Consider the following 19,265-nt stretch of genomic DNA (forward strand, 5'->3'; position numbering starts at 1 on the left):
GACCAAGAAAATTATGCAATTATTTCGCAGTGCAACTAGTGCAAATGTTATTTATACTTACGTCATAATTTCATCGTCAAGTTTTGACGTTTAAAATAACACTTGCACTGCGTGTGTTATCAAAATCGTTGCAGAATTATCTTGGTCTAACTCTAGTAAATTTCTTAAAAAACTGATCAAGTAACATCAATTTCAAGGACATTGGGTGTTGACAGCCCCATAATATGTGTGTAAAGGCGGTTTTATAACATTTTTTCAACGATTTTAACAAGTCTACAAAAGGTTCGGTTTCGGTTTCGGTTTCGGCCGAAACTAGAGCCAAAGCCGAACATTCGGTTTCGGTTTCGGTTTCGGCAAAAAAACATGTTTCGGTCGGACACTAACCGTAATATACCTTCGAATTGACTTGGTTTTATGTGTGGAAAGAGTTTGGTCTGAGTACCTAACAATGCAACAGATGGCGTTGTTTAATAAAATATCAATATCCGACTGAGATATATATACAGTATGATCGGATAATACCGGATTTGGTATCAAAGTTAGGTAGGTACCAAATTGATTTGGTAATACGCGGTTAAATAAAAATAACAGTGTTTTAATATTTATTGTAAAATTTTAATTGTCTAAAATTACTACATACATGACAAATAGATCTGAACACAAAAAAAACATTCATTCTTATAATATCATCTGCCAAATAAAGAGCCCTCGCGGCGTGTAACTCGAATTTAAGCATGAACGACGTCGTTTAAAAACTTCGGAGTTCAAATAAATTTGAAAATATTCGACTCCATAGAATAATTTACCCTCTTAAATAATCCCCCGCCGCGAAGGTCTTCCAAGCCCCACATATTTCTTTCAGCCTCCGTGTTCATAAATTAATTCACTTGTGCACATCTATAACTTCAAAAAGTTTTACATAAAAATAATTTCATCAAACACATAGATTCTTAACCTACATGATATGATTGTGAGTTCCACCATAATATGAACATGATCACCGCTCGCTATGCTTAATTATAGTTTTTCTATTAAAATAATCCTGCTCACTATCTAAAGTTCTATATACGGTAGATATTAATATTAAAGGGTGGGTGTATTTTGGCAATCTCAAAAATGTGTGTGTATGTATCATTAGGTATAAATTAATTCGAGTACTATGACATGACGATCCCTATGGTTATACATAATTATAAATTATAGATAGCTATGCTATATTTTAAATCAATGGAATTGACTAATACCTTCGACTAAAATTTGTTCGAAGATTATAACGAACTATCCTATCCTAATCAATAATCATCATTTCCTGATAATTAGGTCAACCTATAAAAATGCGATTTTTTTTTCATTAATAATATGCTTCATTTATAATAATTTTCATTATTAATTGAAATAACAGAACGGAATTAATTGATTAATCTAAAGTTTTATAACTTAGACCTCGTAATAAAAAATCGTAAAATAAGTAAATAACAAATCGTGCATGTAAACATGGCATACTGTGTCTACCTATTTAAATTATGTATGTCTAACATGTAACGGCAATGACTATTCTCACAATTAACATATCATGCATTAAATTAAGTGCACCATATCACTGTCGTGTGACAGTTTTAGGATACTAATTCTATGAATGAAATGCAGAGTGTATATTTCTTCAGTCATCATTCATCTCCAGCAGAATCCCATTTTGTGGCAGTCATTACAGTCATGTTTCCTAACCTAACCTAATATGCGGAATGGATTAAATTTTTTCATCCGGTTCGGGTTAGGCAGGGGCCTCCGGGACCGCGGTCGATGCAGGGGCTCGTTGGCAGCTGAAAGTAACGGTGATTGATAATCATCTACCATTTCTCCATCATGCTCTTCGTTCTCGTGGTCTTCTCCAAAATTATCAGTGTGGTTAAATATCTCAATTTGTGCTGGTGTCGAATCTTCTATCTTCATAGTCGTAGCAGCAGTCATGTTGACAGCTTTGGTAACTTCTTCGGTGGCATTCACATTTACTAATAACGTTGTTGTGGCTAAAGTGGCTGTCTCTGTTATCAATTCTGGTGTTGTGACTGGAGATTCGGTCGACGAAATATTTTTGTCTTTGTTGGTAAACATGTGAATAGTAGTAGTTAACTCTGAGGTAGAAAGTCTGACTGAATTATTTTCTACAGAAGATTGTGTTGTACTGCTTGAACTACTCGTAACCAAAACAGTGGTAGATGTTACAGAGTTATTGCTAACAGCTAGAGACGTAGTATTATTGCTACCAGACACGGTCGAGGAAGGCAAAAAATCTGCTGATTTATTATTGAAGAGTGGTACTAAAGTTGAAACTTCAAATATAATCGGAGATGAATTTTCAGTGGTCGTACTATCATTGATTATTGTTATTTTTATTATTTCGTGATTGAGCGTAATACTAGAGGGTGCTTTTGGCTCATTTTCAGTTACAGGATTTGCTGTTAAAATAGGCATTTCTGTTGTTGATGATTCAATAACAGGTTGTTTTGTGCTTGAGTTTGTCATGCTGGCACCTGTCATCTGCTCAGTTCTTGTTAAAGTATTAGTGTGGTTGGAATAAAATATTTGTTGACCATTCCCGGCACCCGGCTCCTTTATAATCACAGTGAGATCAATACTTGGATCCTCTTCTGAAGAAGAATGTAAATCTGGTTGTAATTTAGTAATACCATTTTCAATCTCCTTTTCCGTGCTTAATGGTGATAATGTGGAAAAACTATCAAGTTTTACGGCTTTTTGTAGTTTGTATGTCTTTGCCTTTAGACTATCATATTTTTCTGAGTACTTTTTTGGAACATTAGATTTTGTTTCTTTTTTCACACTGCCTATAAGTACTGGCGTATCTGTTGATTTTTGTTCTTTAATAACGTTCCTTGGGGTTAGAGTACTTGATATTGCATTAGGGGTTGTATCTGCAGATGGTGTGACACTGATATGCTCCACTAATTTATTATGGTTATATAGGCGCTGGTGTTCAGCTATTTGTTGGGCATGCTTTTCTTCTAGAGATAAAACAGTCATATCATCGCTAATTCTTGCTTTCGCCATGACGAGCGGTGGTACAAAATGATCAGTGGGCTGTGTAAATATAGTTTCTGAATTGCCTAATCGAGTCATTTCATCGTGTAAGAGCCGATGTTGATAACTCTTGTTATTCTCGATATTTTTAAGATGATATTTTTTACCAATAGTAGTTTCTTGGTGTTCTGGTTGTGGAATATCATTACTATGAATCGGTTCTAGATTAAATTCTTTATCTAGAGGTATTCTAACGTAATTGTGAATGTTCAAACTCAATTTTGCTGGTGTGGAAATTTCTGGTTCTGAATTCAAACTGAATGGAGTAGAAGTTTCAGTAATATGTGGCGGTGAATTACTTATCTCCTTTTCTTCGGTAACAACATTTTCAGACGTTGATAGTTCATCTGTAGTTGCTTCTTGATCAGTGAAAGTAGTGTCAGTAGCCGGCCACATTGTGCTGGTTGATGTCAGGCTCGGAGTACTCGAGGGTTCATCTTCTTCGCAAGACAGCTCTTTCAGCAGCTCTTCGCGTTTCTGTTTAAGAGAAATGAATGGTTTTTATTTTTAAAATTGCCTACTAGTAGTCTTTCTAATAAAGAGCCTATGAAATATGATCTATAGTTCGTTTTTTTTAGCATTAGAAAGAACTTGAAAGAAGGTAAGCGATCTTGACATGTCTTTTAATTGAATAACGCTATTTAAAAATCAATAACTATTACTTATGACAGCAGAAGAATATAAATGATCGTATTAGATTCATAATTGTAACATATTTGATGTGACTTATTTTTAAAACGTATTTTTCAAAAGACACATCAAGATTGTTTACCTTATTTCTAATGCTAAAAAAACGAACTATAGTCAATGCTATTTGACTGCTATCGCACTAGCTTTTCGGCAGATCGATACCATCCTTACCGTTTCTGTAAAGACCAATTAGTACACGCTCTTAAAAAAACAGTTTACATAGAACTTACCACATTGCCAGTACATTGAACTCGCTTCACGCCGGCCAGCCCGCAGTCGGCGGTGAGCTGCACGGCGGCACTCTCTGGCAGGTACAGAGCAGTCAGCGCTGGCAGCGCGCGCACCATGCAACCGTCCTTTCCGAGCGCCCATTGAGGCACTGGTGAAGGATAATTTATTTTTAAGTTTCTAAGTCCAAACATATTATTATCTACCTTATACCTACAGTTGGAACAGTATTCGTATTAAAATTAAGTGGTGGATGTTTTATTAAAAATATTGGCAATGCGAGATTGAGAAGTAACGAGTCTGTGGCTGCGGTAGTCTACTCACCCGGTAGTTCACATATGAAGGAGGCTACAGTAGGCCCGCCGCAGGCTCGAGCCTCCCAGCGGTAGTCGGCGGCCGGGTCTGCAGCTGCACACAGCGGGGCGGACCGCGCGTCGGGGGCTGAGCTCCAGTACCCTTCTCCGCTTAAGCCGCGGTAGTCCCTGCCGTATTTTACATGATTTTGTACACATTAACGAAAACTTTACCTATGCTTAAATTTGTACTTGCTCTGAGGAAGCATCATGGCTAGCTAGATAGGATTAAAAATGTATTTTTTTATGAATAATTCTTGTTGTACATGACTAGATAGATATTAAGTACCTATAAGGGTTGCTCTCGGTACTGGTTTTCTATATAAAATCATAATTCTCGGTTTTCGCCATACAAATTCAGCCCCGGGACTCGGGAGAATTCCCTAAACTAGTTATAACCGCGAAACACGTCATTTTGCAAGACGATTTCGATTTTCGCGGTAACTGCGCAACCTCAATGTAAGTTAAATAATATAATGAATTAGCTAGAAAATATACACTTGCTCTAGTACGAAAAGTGAACAAAGATAACTTACGTCCAGGTGAAGTCTCCATCGGGATTGCTGCGGATGAGCCCGACCCAGACGGCACTGGAGATGTCCAGCTCCTTGAGATAAGCCCGCACAGCGTCGTACTGCGCTGTTGTGTCCACTGTAACAAATAGGTATTACTTTGATTAACCTGGCTATACTACATACAGAGCAAAGTATGTTTATTAAGATACCGGCGTAAATAATGTCATAAGAACCTCCATATAAATGTATAATCGAAGTTACACCCTCATCTTAAACCGACGTGAAACAACAAAAAAATTGGAAAGAACATTTACGTAACATACATCTATAGTATTATTTTTCGTTGCTAAAATTTTATGTCATTTCAGCATTTTCTTTTTTACTCTTAATTCGCTACTTTCAAAGTTCAGTTTACATCTATGTCTAGTATTAGTAATAAGCCGATACTGTGGAAAACAGGAAACGAGCTAGCACTTAATAGCAGAATTATTCCGGCGCTTCGTTTTTGACGAGATAACATACAGCTGTAAAAAAGTAATAAAATAAACGCATCTGTATTTGTTATTTGTATTTGAGATAACGCTCTTTGGCGATTGGTACTTAAATTAGGCAAATGAGCTTAATGACATAATTAAGAGGCAGGAAACCAAAGAGGACACTGAAATACATAGCTTCTATTCGCGAAAAATGGGCTAAATTAAAAAGAGTAGTAATCTTAGCCCTGACTGTTTCGGTTTTTATCCCTTTGTTTGACATGCGTCCCTTCACATCATCAACAAAAATAGGTACGGTAACGTAAAATGTGCCTTCTTTGCTCCAGAATTTGCAATGATTATGTATATTGTGGTATGTTGATATACTTATATAACACAGTGGTGAGCAAAGTAAGTACAATTTACGGTTACGTGAATCATCAAAATTAACTTAGTCTAGCATCTACAATCACTATAATATATCACATACAAACGTTTACAGTGGTCGTTACACCCCATTATACTCGTAGCTACATGTTGGTAACGTATAACTGGACTATACACAGTTTTAGTTTAATCTATCTCTTTCATTATATGCTTCGCAAAGTACCTAAATTTGTTTGCGAACAATAACTGCGAGTTTACGAGGTCGCATTTGCATGATATCATAAATTTATGTCTTGGGAGTCCCTGTTAGGGTGTCTTTAGGAACTAAGTTTGAAAAATACTTGTGAGGAAAGTGGTTCTAGCTAAGTAAATTATAGGTACATATTAAACCCGATATTTAATGCCGTGAAAATAATAATAGGGTAGGCATAGGGCTAAGCCCGATGAACGAATTAACGTTCAATTCAGATCCACTCGTGACTTTCGTTCTAAAAAAGTCTTAGAAACAACTGAAATGAAACCAAACTGTTTTAAGAAAAACAAGAAGACTGAAACTACTTTACAGTGCAATATTTTACTGCAATTCTTACATTTAAACGAATTGCACTTGGGTGCTGTTAGTTCCACTTATCATGTAGATGTTATCGTGCACCTAACAGCGAAGGAAGGAAACTCGTTGCATATTTTTAGAACCATTTGTAGATTATAAAAACAGAAGTTAAATTCTTTACAATCAGCTGCAGATATAGTTAAATCTCTCTGTAAATAAATTTATCTTTAGAGGGGGAGTCACTTACCTCGAATGTTTAAATTACTAATATTACTATTTTCTATACCACAAATCAATCTCCATTCTAAAGAGATTCAAATACGCATGAACCACGCTGACAGCTTCCAGGTACATAATGGCTGAATAACGTTACTCTGGCGTCACCCAACCCCAACACTATGCTATAACTGGAGAGGTTTCCCGCCACGAGACGGAAATTTGCATTAACCACCGCCACAAGGCGTCAAGACGGCAGTAGTCTGTACTCGTATTCAAATTGAAGCCATTAATTCGGGCGCACGACGCGCCCGCAAAGCAATGCCGGGTGAGTACATGGGTTCCTACTTCCTACGCAAAAACCTCCTTAAACGGATGGAAACCTTATCAACATGTTAGCTTTTCAGTACTAATTACGTACACACGCACGAGTGAGAACTCCGACATCAAATTAATGTTCGATCGAGTTACGTACAAGGAAATGAACGAGGTATTGCCGTCGTGAAACCTACTAAATAAATTACCTTAGAAAGTAAATGTTCCCTTTCGACTATTTTAACCTCAATTAATTATCTACAAGTAGATAATGTTAAACCTATCAGGGTGTTGATCGGTGTTTCACCGCGGAAATGAAGCCATTGAGCCTTTATTGAACCAGCTGCATGAGAGGAAAGAAGCAAATCCCCTTAATCCTTTCAGAACTCATAACAAAAGAGATTAACTTGGACTGTAATAACACATTGTGGTATTATCCGTCGCGAGACCGCTTTTTATTTCAAAGTCATTTTTCATCCAGGCGAGACGCGGCATAAGTACAGTCAAAACCGTTTATAACGACATCGAAGGGACTACTCATATTTGGTCGTAAAAACCGATAGTCGTAACAGCCGATGACGTACCTAATACTTATTATTACCTAAATGTGTGATTAATATACTCATCTATAAAATAAAACTACATTTTATTTATTTCACATGAAAATTATAATAAAAAGACATTACGTACATATAATTATCATTTTTCTACATTAACAAAATCTGTTATTTTAGTTTGTTTGAAACACTTCTGTAGTACGTACGCACTTTGTAGTTCACGCTGAATTTTAATTAAAGTATTGTCATAATTTCCCTGCATGTGAAACTGTTCATTAAAAAGAACAATTTTTCGTAATACATTGACAGCATTGAGACCATCATTCAAAGTTGGCACTGTAAATTGTTCTTCAGTCTCTTCCTGTTCGTCATTTTCCTCTTGAACTTCTTGTACAATATCTTCTTCCGTAGCTGGTGCACAAATTGCAATAGAGTTATCCACATCAATAAACTCCTCTGCTTCAGTAGTAGATAAAGCAGGTCTTAAATTTTGGGCTAATTGAGCCAAAGAAATATTGTCCATATCAGTATCATCAGTCACATCACCTGAGGATATTGTCAAGAGGTGTTTGAAACCTGCATGTCTAAAGCAGTTCGCGATAGTTTTTGGTGAAACTTTTTCCCATGCTTCTGATATCATCAAGATGGCATCAAGAACCGTAAAGCTTTTCTGGTCGTTACTGTCAAGGTTTTGAATTAACTTTAACACTTGCACTCTTCTATAATGAGATTTTAAACATCTTATTACACCTTGGTCCATTGGTTGCAGTACAGATGTAACATTTGGTGGTAAAAACACAAGTTTAATGCACTTCAAATTAGTAACAGCCGGATGAGCAGGACAGTTATCAACTAAAAGTAGAATTTTCTTATTGTGTGCTTTTAATTCAGCGTCCCAGTTTCGCAACCATCTTTCAAAAATTTCCGATGTCATCCATGATTTCATATTGTTTTCATACGTTACCGGCAGTGAGCGTATGTTTTTAAAACATCTTGGTTTCTTAGATTTGCCTATAACTAAAAGCTTCCTTTTGCAGGATCCTGTCATATTTGCTGCAACCATGATCGTCAGTCTCGTCTTAGATAATTTTCCGCCAGAACAATTCTCTCCTTTCAACTTTAAAGTCCTGTCTGGTGTCATATTATAAAAAAGTCCGGTTTCGTCAGCGTTAAAAATGTCATCTGGTCCGTAGTCTTCGTATAACGCAGGCCACTTTTGCGACATCCATTCTTCTACTACACCACTATCAACACTGGCAGCTTCACCACTCATTTTCCCGCCGACGATACCGTGCCTAGCTCGGAAACGTTGAATCCAACTGGACGAGCAAACGAAATTTTCACCAAAACGCTGAGCAAAATCGTTTGCTTTTTGTTGAAGAATTGGTCCATTTATTGGCACATTATTTGTCCTTTGATATTTAAACCACTTTAGCAAAGCTTCCTCAATCTTCGTATGCTTCGTTGTTCTTGCTCGTTTCATTTTCAATAAATTGTTCTCAAAAAGTGTTTGAATTTTTTCTCTCTCTTTCCAAATGGTTGAAATTGTCGAGTGTGATACACCATATTCCGCGGTCAAGTCTTTGTTTGGAATTCCACTCTCAAGCTCTGATATAATACGCGATTTTTCTTCTATAGTAATTTGTTTTCTTTTTCTTTGCGACATGTTAAAAGTTTCACGAATAACTCAACAATATGTTTAGGTGCGTCTGTCTTGTGTTCGGATAAGTAACAAACTGACTGAAAAGAAATGAGAAAGCGGGCTTTGGGTTTCGATTATACTGCATACACGTGTACCGATTTTGTTTTTGAGAAATACAATAGACACTAAACTCGAGTTGTTTTTGTTTACTTTTGCGATCTTAATGACTTTAGTGTGCCAGATGTGGGAAGGGGATGCTGCCCTCACCTATTCAAATGTTTAAAATACGGCTGGTCGTTCTAACAGATATAATTCTCCGAAAATATCAGTTAAATGTAGTCGCTTAAAGAGATATGTTGTAATAAGCGATGTCGTAAAAAGCGGTGTTTTTTATAAGGCCGTCTAATAGAATTCAGCCGGGACCTTTGATTTTGGTCAATATAACCGGTATGTTGTTCTAAACGATGTCGTCGTAAACGGTTTTGACTGTACTTAATAAATTTTTTTCTGAATTTTTACTTATATATATTAAACATATATTAAATATGTTAGCTCTGTAACTTAATGCCAAGCGCTACTTAGCGGAATTTAACACTCCAGCGTTGACTTTAACACCATTAGTAAAACTCAGGCGTCGGAAAAAGTTTTGTATAACACAAATGTTAGGAGTTTCAGAACGTTTTGATGTTTTCTCCGTAACACGGCGCGGCGCGTAGTTATACACAAGTGGCGTTGGCGGAGCGCCAGGCATCCCGCGGCGCGGCTCCGGGACCGCCGAGTCAATATTTGCGATGCCATTTAACTGTCCCAACACACGCTACTTACGATATTAATTGCTTGCTTATCTGGCAACACCATCATACGCCGAAAGTGAAATACCTGGTGTTGGCGCAACATAAGTACTCGTACGAAGACCGGTTGACGACACATGACGTCACACACATACGTCACGGCTCCCCGTTCCGCGTACCTACATTAGACTGCACCTTACAGCCGAAGCGGCTACACATATCTTATATAGATTTCCAAAAACCTAAACGTTATACCTGTATCTAGCTATTAAGTTAATTAAAGAAGATAGTACTATCCTGGAGTTCTTCATTATTCACCGCAAGAGCTTAAATTGAGGAGTACATCGAACACCTGGTAATGGTGCTCAACACCCATCAGAATAATGACATTGTTAACTTTTGTTTTTCATCAGAGTAAGAGAATTTCCTCTGGGTTCATTAATAGTAAGCGAAGGATTGTGAAAGAAATATGAACAAAAGTGTCTACTTTAGTGGAGTGCAGAAGCGTTCTAGAGCGTGCTGACCCAGAAATTGTATTTCCATTGCAAGACGTAGCGAATGTTGAACATCTCTAACAAAACGGACAAATATTTTCATAATGCTTCTGCAGCTGGAGCAACTTTTATGATTCGTGGAAACTTCCGTCTCCAGTTCAGTTCAATTCCATTCGAGCAAGAGAAAAAATATATTAAAATATTGAAAAGAAATTGTCAATACCGGGAGCTCATTTCATAATACTACAAGTATTGACAATTTTAAAGCGGCTAATTTTGCTATCTTTATAGATAACTTCTAATATTTCCTCATTGTTATAGATTTTGCATAACTTTCTTAACAGTATGTAGCTAATTATAAATAATACTCGCCTGTACAATATACATGTAAAGTACATAGAGACAAATGGAAGGTAGCTGGTACTTATAGCACAGGTTTATACCTATTTTAAGTACCAACGAAAGATCTTAGACAGATATACCTATGTAACATAACTTATGAAATTATGTATGAATGTAACCTTTTGAGCTTAATAAACTTTATCTCTCATCTCTCTAAACTGCTCAAAATATTTCCTTTTATTATATAGAAAAACATTAGAATGTATGAATGCATTAAGATTAAATAAATAACAACTAATGTTAATGTTAATCTGGTTCTAGGGCCTGTCTACTGGTCAAGATTGGTAAGAGACCCATCCTCGGAGTAATTAACAATGGAGCCGCCATTAACAGGCGTTCCCCTCTGTCGAAAAAAGGCGGCCAATGGTCAACCACATGTCAACCATATGTATGGACTGACGTTTATCTGACGTGACGTACCTATACATTTGATGTGCCCCTCCCCCGCAAAAAACGGCAGACTATTTTGTACCGAAAATTTTAGACATGGCGTCTCCGTTGGTTATATCCTCTAAGGACCCATCGCATTTATATATTTATAAAATGCGGTTCTTTAGGTATTCTGGAATATGTAATTACCTATATACTTTTAATGACTTATTATAAAACGTGGGTGAATGTTCATTGCAATAGGTATATATTAATTTATGTTATGGTTTGCCCACGGTCGAAGCTCAAAGACAGGCGCAATTTAGCCCTAGGCGCCCAGTAACGGTGTTTGAGCCTCGTAGGTATCTCTCGCGCGTGGCAATATTTATTCTGCGATATTGCCGTTACGCCAATTTTTGTATCAATATTTATGCATATTGGGAATTTAGTTCGTGAACACTTTTGTGGTGGTAATGGATTTTGCAACGAGCCATGTAAAGAGAATTTACGATGGCAGGCTAAGTGGAAATCTAAAGTGTAGTGTTTACTTTTGAAATAAAAAGAAATACAGGATATTTTTCTATTTTTAGTAGCCAAAGGGTAAAAGCGGGACCCTATTACTAAGACTCCACTGTCCGTCTGTCTGTCTGTCACCAGGCTGTATCTCATGAACCGTGATAGCTAGTTGATAACAGTTGAAATTTCCACAGATGATGTATTTCAAAACAAAACTATTTAAGTAAATATGTTTTACCAGTAAAACACTGAAACGCTTTCTAATATTGAGAAAATGGTGTCAACTAATAATTCTCATTTAAGTAAATTCTAATCTTCAGGTATTTGGGAAGCTTAGACTATTTATAATGACATCATTCTAATTAAATATTGTTTTAATGCCGTGCACCTATATTATGTGAATTGATGATATCGCGAATTAGTAGGTAGTTAGCGCAGCAGTAACTACTATTGGACACCTTTTAAAATAATAGTTTGCGTATTATTTGCATGTTTATGTTCGAATTGATCATATCGCTGAACATAAATTACTAACAAAGTCGTCAGTATCGAAAACATACAGGTCATATTTCACTGTTGCCACGCAAACTACAGCTTGTGGAGCCAGAACTTACTGGCTTATAGCCAAAAGCGAGAACGTGTCAATCGGATTCAATAGATTTGTGAAATTACTCAGGTTTTGGAACAGGCCAATATACCTATTTAGACCATTATTGTCATGCATGTCAAGAATAAAGGAACTATGACTTAACAGCTAGGTACGTGATAGTATATTGATATGTCTGAAGCTAAGGAGTCGGCGATGAATAGGCTTCAAATTAATCATAAGACGAGCGCCCGCCGCAAGCGTCGGAGCTATTCAGTGAGTAAATCGATGTACCGCTCCGAGATAACCCGCTGATCGACGGCTTCAGCGCACTCAAGAGCTCGGGTCGGTTATAACACAACACGAGCTAGAATACCTTTTTATATACTACTCATTGAATTCAGCATACAGATAGAAGGAAAACAATACAAAAACAGTCAGTCGTTTAGGTTTTTTTTTTTTTTTTAGTAGTGCACCTATTTCAGTTCTGATTAAGTGTTTTAAATATTTAATGCGAATCATAACATAATCATTTTAAAGGTAGTTTGTGTATTATAGTTGTATTTATAATAAAGTAGAATAACGCAAATCCAAATCGTCGAATAAGTACCCAGATAATTTCATGTAAGTAATAAGAGAAATTTTAAATTGCTATTTAAGTTGAGAGAAAAAGTTGTTTTTATAACTCTTATATGATTGAAAATGCACTTGCCCAGCATTTGTTTTATTACTCTAACTTTTTGAATAATGATCAACTTTATTGCAAACAATATAATGTGGGAATTACCCGTTCGAAATTTCGATAAACCTCATGCGTTTTTTCTTTCCTTAAATAAGCAAAAGGGCTTCGAAAACTTCAAACATGCAAAACATGTCCAATTAAGCAGTTAGCAAGAAATCGGGTGTTCACAACGATCCAAATTTCCGTGGAAGCACACTCAGTTTTTTATAAATATGATTTTGTATTGATATTAATTTCAGTAATTCTCACTCGCACTTATATACTGGTGCGAGTGAGATGTATTTAAGCTAATATCTTGTCAAAAGTAAGACAGGATAATTTTCAAATGGGAATACGCCTCCTTGAAGGCAGGTCGCCGGGGGCGCCGTTCCGGTCGTATTAGCTGTCAAACAGACGCCTCCGGGATCCAGCTTCATTAATTAACTTTAATTCGAACCATCCTGATTTATATTGACGTATTCAGTAACTCAATACAGTCTGTAGGTAGGCACATTTTCTTCCGAGGAAATGAAAAATAAATAGGTATTATATTCAAAAATCGTCATCACGTTCAAAAATCCAAAACGCGATTACAAAGAGATAATTGTACTTATCCGTGGCACAACCAGTTGGACATAGCGGTTGGACCACGGGTCGGGAGTGCGTAACTTGAATGCTCCTTTTCGGATTTTCAAGCCCAAAAACCTTATATTCACGCGGGTTAATGGATTGATAATTTGACTTTGTTTGTTAAGTGATGACGCAAGTGCTTTTGATGTGTCTCTGCCGCACTCATGAAATGTTCATATAAGCTAAACATATTTCTTTGCAGATATGAATATGAATGGTCTTCTTCCACAGCAACGAAAACAGACGCACATACCGAGCATTCGATAAATACTCCGGTCTAATGACAAAGAACGCTTTCACAGCTCAATAGTGCTCTGTGGTTTCATTGTTTGACGTATTTATTTAGTAATTGGAAAAGCGGTTTTCGCTAAATCGAAACACGTCGGCTTTTAGTGTGTATACGCAGTGCTTAGTGTCACCGCATGCTGTCATTTTGTAATGTTACAGCTCATTTCGCAACGTTTAGGCAAACACATTTACATCCTATTGATAGGTATTTAAATTAGTTGTCCTTTTTTACATATGTACTTAGCTTAGTATGTATACTCAAATGAGCAATTTGAAAGAAAAAAGCGTATATTCCTAAATGGTCATGAAAAAAGTTAGACGTTTAGTTCGGTTTTCTTTTTATGCGTAAAAGTTTAGGCCGTATCCCGAAGGGCTGCATATGAAAACCCCAGCTCCTGAATTACACAAGTTTTGGGAACAATATTTTATTTTAGCTTTCAGACATTTTTATGATTCTTGTGCGGTTAAAGCAACACTGTTCTATTTATCGAAAGCTTCACGGAAATTTACAAGATATACAAATTAAAAGGTATACTTCAATCAAATACCATAAATTTAAAACTAATTTATCAGCCGTAAACACTAAGCTACACAAATATAACAGCCGACCCTTTTAAAGTAATTATAAAGGGTTTCGAGCCACTAAAGGAAATTAAAATGACTTGATAATCCGATAGAAGAACATGCTTTTCGTTTTGTTTGTACTTCCTTAGTCGCATAATCCCCATTATATTTCTTTACCCATCACGGAACAACAGTGTTCCGGACATTTGGGAGGCATGCGCGGAGCCGAAGCCAACACTCAGAGGCCCATTTGACACTTTAATTATATGTAAGGGGTACACCGAGCGGATGCTGCTTTTGCCCGTGTCATGGGACGCACGTAAAGGCAGCACCCACCAGGGTGTAAGGACTCTTGAGACTTGATGGAATCTAAAATGTACTAGTTTATTGGGTGAAAGCAATGGACTAAATACCTACTGGGTTATGGGGTATAAAATGGCGCAGCGCTACTAATATTCCTATTTTATTTAGCTGATTTCATAAATGTGAAACAAGCGAATATTGGCACAATTTTTAGTAACTAACTTCTATCTTCTGTATTTTTTTAAATATAGGTATTGATGTTAATGAATCCCTAATTTAGTGTTATGTTAAGCATTTAGCGCTACTTAGAAGTTTATAGCGTAGTACGCGAGTGTGTAACGAAAATACTTCGTAGAGGAGGCGATATGTGACCTCGACTGACTCTGGTACAGTCCACGTCAAAGATATGTTTACATTTTTCTATTACAAAGGAATAAGATGCAAAAGTGTAAACATATCTTTGACGTCGAATGTACAATGCCTTTAGAAAATAATAAGACTTTTCTCAATATTACAGCTATTTATTCCTTTGTATGTAGGTACGTAGGTACGTTAATATGACACTAGGTGATTTGAACTTTGCCCCTGAGTGCGGGGTGACGTACCTCCCGAATTGGAAGGATTACCTTTATCTCGTTATGGCCGTACTTGGATCAGCGCTCAAGCGATATCTTTAGAGGCTCTACAGCTTGGCAAAAAAGAGTAGAAATTAAAAAGCGGCGACAATGTAGAGTCGTCCCTTTCAAACCAATTTATATAAGAAAATATTGGAGGTTGCATATGTACTGGACTGGCACACTATACTGTAAACATATGTGACGTCCCACGGTCAAAGGTACCTTATGGCGGGTATGGAGTTATGCATACCCCAGTGATCTACAATAAATAAGCTATCGATAACACAAAAGATCAACCTTCTAGGTTGCGTAGTTACAGAGATATGATTTTTTGAAAATAATGTTGTGAAATGAGCAACTTTACGATAGAGAAGTTTTAAGTTTAGCCGCCTAAAAAACTATGTTCCTGAAGTAAGTTACATAGTTGACTACAAATAATAATACCTTATATATCTGAGATTAAAAAAATATTGCGACTTGTTCTGTAATGCAAATAGAAACTTTTGATATCGACTGATTTATGTGTATACTAACCAATCTCTTGAAAATAAAGTTTTATTTCATTTTCACGATTGATTGCAATGAGCTCTCAAGATTTAAATTTTATCTATTAGAAAACGACACTGACAGACAGTTTAAGCAAAAAACAATACCGATTTAGAGGTGAAAATGTATTTTCTGACTTTTTCATATAAAATCACAAAATTGAATATTTTTACTTTTAATGTGACACACAATCAATTTTTCTGAGCACATATGAAAGAAATTCTGTCATTCAAATGAAATAAATCCTAAAACCCCAACTAAATACTATATTTAACCCCTTATGCCACTTTAAACTTACATAACAATAACAGTATTTGCTCCATACATTTACGAAAAGGTACCTTATGGAAATAAATCTAATAATACATCACTACAAAATATCAATCATATTACAGTTTATCTTTTATGAATAGAAAATATTAATTTACATTAAACTGCCCCAAATTTAATTAGTTCTTCGTCATAATAATCTCAAAAAAGACCAATAATTTGTATGTAATGAAAAGGTACCTTGTGATTAAGTTACATGATGAGGCATGATGATGATGGAACAGTTAGGATAAACTAATAATATTTTGGTAATGGTATAAATCGTCTATTTCTTATCAATAATATATTTCGGTTGCTATTGAAGATAAGCGGCATTGAGGTTCAATGACCTCAGATATTCCATAAGGTAATGCGTCGGGTATTGGCATTTTTCAGCAAACCAATGGCTGATTTACTGCATGCGACCAAACCAAATGAAGATTATTCTAGTTAAGAAAGACTTGACGAGAGTAACTTTGGTATAATAGCAGGCTACTTGGATTTGTGATGTCGGTCTATGTACGGTTATAATATTTGCGAGGCGTCCCAACCAGAACTAAAATTATCAAATTAGTTTTGCAGAATGCTAATACAGTTCTCTACCAAACTTCTTTTCCCGTATTAACTAGTTTTTTTGGGAATTTTCAATCTTTTTTCCATAAGGTACCTTTTCTACTAAACTCTGAGACGACATTACTAGGCTTATAACTAACTTATAACAAAAATAAAAACAGGTAAACAAACGTTACGCATTAAGGTTTCAGATCACACAATAAAAAAAAATTGAGCATTTTTTCACCTCTTTACAAAACATTTCATATCTCCGAAACTAGAAACCCTCATAAGGTACCTTTTCCCGTGGAACGTCACATATTACGTCTAATGTAATGTTTGAATAAAAAATATATTTATTCTACCCAAAACTGTAGCCTACCCACTACAGTGTTGCCACTTTTTAATTTCTACTCTTGTTTGCCAAGCTGTACCTGCTTTTTGTAAAATTTATGCCAGTATAAGCGTCATCATGTAGCAAATAATACAAAAAAATCAAATCAGAGCCCTGCTTTGTTTTAACAATTGAAATAGCTTCCGTCAAATTTTGTTTTGATACGACCTTGACCTAATGAAACGATGACTGCTTTTTGAGACCACTAATCAGATTTAGCTGCTAACGCTGATTGGTGCACACGACAAAGTCGTATCAAAATAAGGTGACACCCATACCAAATTGTTAATATATAATCAGCCTCACTATTGTCAAGGCGGTTTGGGCGACTTGTTAACAACCTACATAGTTTATTTTTATGTACTGGGCCTTGAGATTGTTCAAATTATTTTTATAGTAATTTTTCCAAGTAAAATTCTTTGTAAGCGAATTTTCACCGAATTTAATGACATTGAGGTTCTAAGTGCATAATAAATGCGTATTAAACAACTGTACTTAATATGTAAGTATCTGCATTCAGCAACAGTAAAAATAATATTAACGTGGTAAATGAAGATATTTTTTTTCAATTATTCATTATTAATTTTATTATTTATGACATTATCGTTCGTTCACATCATCATAACGTAGGCAAAGTACATGCATAAGGCAATTTCGATCACATTTATAATGGCAATGTTTTGTGAGATTTACACAATGGAGTGATGAATGATATTTAATGTTTACTTCAATATTGTTTGTTAATCGAGTAATAACGGCGCAATTACATTTGGTAGCAAAGATGGGTCGCGGGCCCAACTAACAGTAATTAAAACAGCAATACGATGACCCGGGGCGAGGCGGGCTAACAGCGCCATCGCCATTACCTACTAATTGGTTCCAGGCCATTAACTCCCGTATTTATAAACAAATACTCCAATGTCTTAATTGCTGGCCCGAATACCTGCTATATATCTGAGTGATGAACTGGTGAAGAAGGCAAGATTTCACAAGTGTATTAATGTATTTTGTGTTTATGTGTATCACATTATTTATGAAACGTAATGGTGCGTAACAAAGGCCAACGCATTGAATTAGTCCATGTGTGCCATTTGTCCCCCGGGCCCTACGATGGACGATGCCAGTCATTATCGTTAACATCGTGTCACGCCACTTAGCGCAAATTAGTTACTAACCTCGGTAATGTATATTGTGTATGTGAATAATTATGTATTTACTTACTGTTAACGACGTATCGTGTACTATAAAGAGAAATAAAGACTCAAGACGCGGGTTCAATTCCCGACTCCTCCCGGTGGACTTGGTCACTTTTTAGGGTTCCGTACCCAAAGGGTAAAACGGGACCCTATTACTAAGACTGCGCTGTCCGTCCGTCCGTCCGTCTGTCACCAGGCTGTATCTCACGAACCGTGATAGCTAGACAGTTGAAATTTTCACAGATGATGTATTTCTGTTGCCGCTATAACAACAAATACTAAAAACAGAATAAAATAAAGATTTAAGTGGGGCTCCCATACAACAAACGTGATTTTTGACCGAAGTTAAGCAACGTCGGGCGGGGTCAGTACTTGGATGGGTGACCGTTTTTTTTTAGCCGTTTTTTGCATTATGGTACGGAACCCTTCGTGCGCGAGTCCGACTCGCACTTGCCCGGTTTTTCTTTATTGTATGATATCAACTATTTCTATTAATAGACATAAATTAAATTATACTCAACATCTGGCGTATTTATTTAGTAATTATGTAATATTTTACATGCGTTCTCACTGTATAATATTATAACAAAACATACCTACTTATGTTTGCTTTATTGAGCTAGAACTAGTGGCTCTGTGAGCTGTAGACCTCGCGAGCAGAGCTTTAAATAACATGGTGCTAAGAGCTTTCAATACAGTAAATTAAAAAAATAACAATACGAAATTTATGTGTAAAAAAATACAAAAAGTTATAATATCCCAGCATACAATTACTGGGGATCGAACCCAGACCCTCTGTGCAAACAGAAAAAGCGAACGTTTACAAACTGAGCCAAATAGTTCTTAGATGGGTTGACGAAATTTAGCTACTCCTTCTCAAATTAAATTAGTTAAAATTAAATATCTCAATACCTCCGAAACCAGCGATATAAATTTTCTGAATTTTTGGCCATTTAATCTATAAA

General features: G+C 36.2%; 2 protein-coding genes across 2 annotated transcripts in view; both read right to left on the bottom strand.

Moving 5' to 3' along the window:
* Positions 1 to 593: 593 nt before the first annotated feature.
* LOC134790536 (uncharacterized) overlaps positions 594 to 19,265 on the bottom strand; it is a 51,876-nt gene continuing 33,204 nt past the window's right edge. Inside the window, exons 3-6 of the mRNA XM_063761360.1 lie at positions 4,904 to 5,018; positions 4,339 to 4,496; positions 4,017 to 4,165; positions 594 to 3,573 (exon numbers count right to left, since the gene is read on the bottom strand). Coding sequence (XP_063617430.1) covers positions 1,726 to 3,573; positions 4,017 to 4,165; positions 4,339 to 4,496; positions 4,904 to 5,018 — 2,270 coding nt within the window. The 3' untranslated portion in view covers positions 594 to 1,725. The remainder of the gene's footprint in view (positions 3,574 to 4,016; positions 4,166 to 4,338; positions 4,497 to 4,903; positions 5,019 to 19,265) is intronic.
* On the bottom strand, positions 7,523 to 8,140 carry LOC134790339 (major centromere autoantigen B-like). Its single transcript, XM_063761107.1, has one exon. It carries the CDS (start codon positions 8,138 to 8,140, stop codon positions 7,523 to 7,525), a length of 618 nt encoding a protein of 205 aa, XP_063617177.1.

Source organism: Cydia splendana, chromosome 5 (genome assembly GCF_910591565.1).
Source record: "Cydia splendana chromosome 5, ilCydSple1.2, whole genome shotgun sequence".
Taxonomy (NCBI): Eukaryota; Metazoa; Arthropoda; class Insecta; order Lepidoptera; family Tortricidae; genus Cydia; species Cydia splendana.